At 56.1% G+C, this 3705-nt stretch overlaps 2 protein-coding genes across 2 annotated transcripts in view; both read right to left on the reverse strand.

Moving 5' to 3' along the window:
• Gcat (glycine C-acetyltransferase) overlaps positions 1-1356 on the reverse strand; it is a 6856-nt gene extending 5500 nt beyond the window's left edge. The window contains exon 1 of the mRNA XM_013024942.1: positions 1158-1356. Coding sequence (XP_012880396.1) covers positions 1158-1353 — 196 coding nt within the window. The 5' untranslated portion in view covers positions 1354-1356. The remainder of the gene's footprint in view (positions 1-1157) is intronic.
• Positions 1357-1808: 452 nt separating this feature from the next.
• On the reverse strand, positions 1809-3699 carry LOC105992095 (histone H1.0). Its single transcript, XM_013024917.1, has one exon. It carries the CDS (start codon positions 3553-3555, stop codon positions 2971-2973), a length of 585 nt encoding a protein of 194 aa, XP_012880371.1. The 5' UTR covers positions 3556-3699; the 3' UTR covers positions 1809-2970.
• Between the last annotated feature and the right edge of the window lie 6 nt (positions 3700-3705).

Raw genomic sequence — 3705 nt, forward strand, 5'->3', positions numbered from 1 at the left:
AAAAAAAAACATTCCTTTAGACTCTGTAAATAGTTCTCTCTCAGCTGGAGTGGGTGGGTGGAGTCATGGTGTAATGGTCCTTACACGGGGGCAGGGGTAAGGCCGGAGGGGGTGAGGAAGAGGTGGGTGGTCCAAAGTCCACTGTTTGTACTGAATGACAAGAATGTTATAGTAAATGTGCACCAAAATGTGAATTACTTTGTACGATTACAGTCCTGTCCTCCCTGCCGGGCATCAACCACAACAGAATATTGGTGTTCGTGTGCTTTTCTTTTCTTTTCCGTCAGTCATAAGGCTTGAACTCTGGGCCTGGGCACTGTCTCTCAGCTCTTCAGCTCAAGGTGAGTGCTCTTCCACTTGAGCCTCGGTGCCACTTCCAGTTTTCTGGTGGTTCACTGGAAAGAAGAGTCTCACAGACCTTCCTGCCCGGGCTGGTTTTGAACCATGATCCTCAGATCTCAGCCTTCTTTTTTTTTTTTTTTGGTCTGGTCGTGGGGCCTGAACTCTGGGTCTGGGCACTGTCCCTCAGCTCTTCAGCTCAAGGCTAGCGCTCTACCACTTGAGCCACAGCACCACTTCCGGCTTTTTTCTTTTTGCTTATGTGGTGCTGAGGAATCGAACCCAGGGCCTCAGGCATGCAAGGCAAGCGCTCTACCACTGAGCCACCTTCCCAGCCCTCACTCCGGTTTTGTGGGGTTTTTTGATCTATCATTTGAACCACACACTCCTCTTCTAGCTTTTTGTTTCTTAATCGGATCATCTCCAATTAACATAGGAAGTCTTGGGGATTTGTCTGCCCAGACTGGCTTTAACCCAGGATGCCCAGATCTCAGCCTACTGAGCTGCCAGGATTACCGCAGGCGCGAGCCGTAGCGCCGGACCAGTTTAGATCTGGAACGGGATCTTCGCTTGCGGTTCCCTGGCCCGGTGACTTTTTGTCACGCATTCACAGGGCTGCGTCCCCGCCTACTTTTCTGGGCACCACAAAGTGCTCCCGGGAAAACCTCCCGCCCTGGAAACGGGTTTAACCGGGTACACCCGGGGAGCCCCGGCCGCGGGAGGAGGGCGGAGCGGCGCCCCCAGCTCCCGCCGCTCCGGAGCCCGCGTTCCTGGGCGAGCCCCACGGACCCTCGCCACCCGGCGGGGAGGGGAGTTACCTCCGGGGATGCCGTCCACGTGGATGTGCGAGCCCTGCGGGGAGGCGATGACCCGCTCATCCTTCCACAACCCAGACCCGCGGATCCCCTCCAGCTCCGCCTCCAGGATGCCGCTCAGCTGTGCCAGCGCCGAGTGTGCGCGGCGTCCGCGGGGGGCCGCCGAGGCCGCCGCGCGCCAGAAGCCCACAGCCCACATCGCGCCAGCCGCCAGGAGACACCGCGGGACCCGTGCGCACTAAGAACTCGGGCTTTGCCCGTCACGTGGGGAGGCCGGGGCCGGACGACCAATCAGCGCGAGAGGGGCCACCTTAAAGGGGCGGGGCGGCCCTGGGTTGTGGGCGTGACCGGGCGGTAGCTGCTGAGGACTGAAGGTGATTCGTAAGTGGAGACTGGAGGGGGGAGCCGAGGGGGCGGGGCGCGCCCGGCCCCGCCCCCAGACACCTTGGGAAAGAAACGGGGTGCCCCCTGGACACCAAAGGCAAGACGCCCGGAGAACGTCCCAACCCCCGGGTCCTTTTGTTTCCGTCACCTCTCGGACCCCTCCCTCGGAGCTCAGGTGAAAGCTTGGGCCCCCACCCAGGATCTCCCACAATTGTTTCACGTTCTCTTCTAGTTTAAAGGTGAGGGGGAAAAAACCACATCGCTCAGGGCTTCCTTTTCCAATTTTATTTTAAAGTTTTAAAATGACAACGACAGCAAATTCTTCCCGGCAGCACAAATAACACTTGTTTAAAAAGGGGAGGGAGGAAGAGTGCGCACTCTTCCTATTAAAAATAAGACAGACAACTGTACAGATTTTTTTCTCCCAGCTCCTGGTATGAGGCGTATGGATCGCCCTAGCTACGCTTATATACACATGGACACACATGCACCAGACCTAAAACTACTCAGCAAATTCCAACTACTTAAGTCCTATTCTCCCTGCCCCCCACTACTAGCAAAGACTCAGGAGTAAAAAGATCGCGAGGCTTGTAAAGTAGCTGGGGCTGAAGCCTCAGCAGACCAAGCAAAGCCACCCCAAATACGGGAGGAGCAGACAAGAAAAAAAGTCTTCCTCTAGGATGCAATCCACCAAATGGGTGGAAAACCCCCAGTTTCAATAGGGCACACTGAGGCACTTGATTGACTGACTCCCCACCCTTACCCCCCAAATTTCTACTACCACTTATTAAGAGACTTTGCATAAGTCACAGAAAGACCCCGGCCACACGGTGAGTTCCCAGCTGACTGGGAGAAGCTACAGCTTCTGCAGGGAGCGATGTTAATCCTCCTTCTCTCCCAAAGACAAAAGGGAAGCCACAGGGCAGACTAACAAAAAGTGAGGAGGAAACAGGCCTGGACACCCCTATTGTCAACCACTGCCAGGTGGCCAGTTTTTCACCCTTTCTCTCCCCACTCCCCCACCAAAGGCAAACAGTCCCAGAGTGCCCAACTTGGAGCTCCTGGGCAGAACAAACTGCCTCACCCATTCTCTTCCCCATCTGCCTTCACAGCAAACAAGCCACCCAGGAAAATCCAAAAGTCCACTCAAGTCCCTAACCCCAGAAGACTGACAGCAAATGTCCAGAACCAAATAGAAGTATATTCTCATCCTCGAGTTGAGATGTGTTGCTGCTCTTCTTGCATGACTGGCTTAAGGAAAAAAAAAAAAATTCGTCCACAATTTCTTGAGGCATTAGAATTGTGTCTCACACAGTCAGACTAGAATGGGCAAAGGGTTGCAGGTGAGGAGGATCAAGAGAGAAGAAAGGAGAAAGTTATTTACAGAAAAGAGGAGAGAGGAAGGAGTGTCCGGCAAGCGAGGGCTTGGCTGTCACTTCTTCTTGCCTGTCCTCTTGGCACTGGACTTAGCTTTGGGCTTCACTGGTCTGGCTTTCTTGGGCTTGGATGCTTTGACGGGTTTGGCTTTGACAACCTTGGGTTTTTTAGCTTTCTTGGGCGTGGCAGCCGGCTTCTTCTTGGCCTTCTTGACGGGGGTGACTTTGGGCTTCTTGCTGGAGGCTTTGGGGGCAGCCTTCTTGGGTTTGGTGGCCTTCTTCGGCGTGGCCACCTTCTTGACATCCTTCTTGGTCTTCTTGAAAGCCACTGACCTCTTGGGCTCGTCGCTCTTGGCTAGCCGGAAGGAGCCCGAGGCCCCCACCCCTTTGGTTTGCTTGAGGACACCGGTGGTGACCAGGCGCTTGATGGACAGCTTGATCTGGGAGTCGGCGTTCTCACCCACCTTGTAGTGGCTCTTGATGTACTTCTGGATGGACTGCCGCGAGGAGCCCGCGCGGTTCTTCTCCGCCTGGATGGCGGCCACGATCATGTCCGAATACTTGGGGTGGTCTGTGGACTTTTTGGAGGTCTTGGCCCGCTTGGGCTTGGCCGCGGGAGTGGACGTGGAGTTCTCGGTCATGGTGGTGCCCTGCCCGACCGGCCCCGCTGGGTGGAAGGCGCCTGGCGAAGTTGGCCGCCCCGATCGGAGGCTGCGCAAAGGAGGCTGCCCGCCCCGGGATCTGCTCGCGGGACCCCCGGCTGGCAGGCCAGGTCCGGGCGCGCTGTCGGG

This window comes from Dipodomys ordii, unplaced genomic scaffold, assembly GCF_000151885.1.
Source record: "Dipodomys ordii isolate 6190 unplaced genomic scaffold, Dord_2.0 Scaffold79, whole genome shotgun sequence".
Classification (NCBI taxonomy): domain Eukaryota; kingdom Metazoa; phylum Chordata; class Mammalia; order Rodentia; family Heteromyidae; genus Dipodomys; species Dipodomys ordii.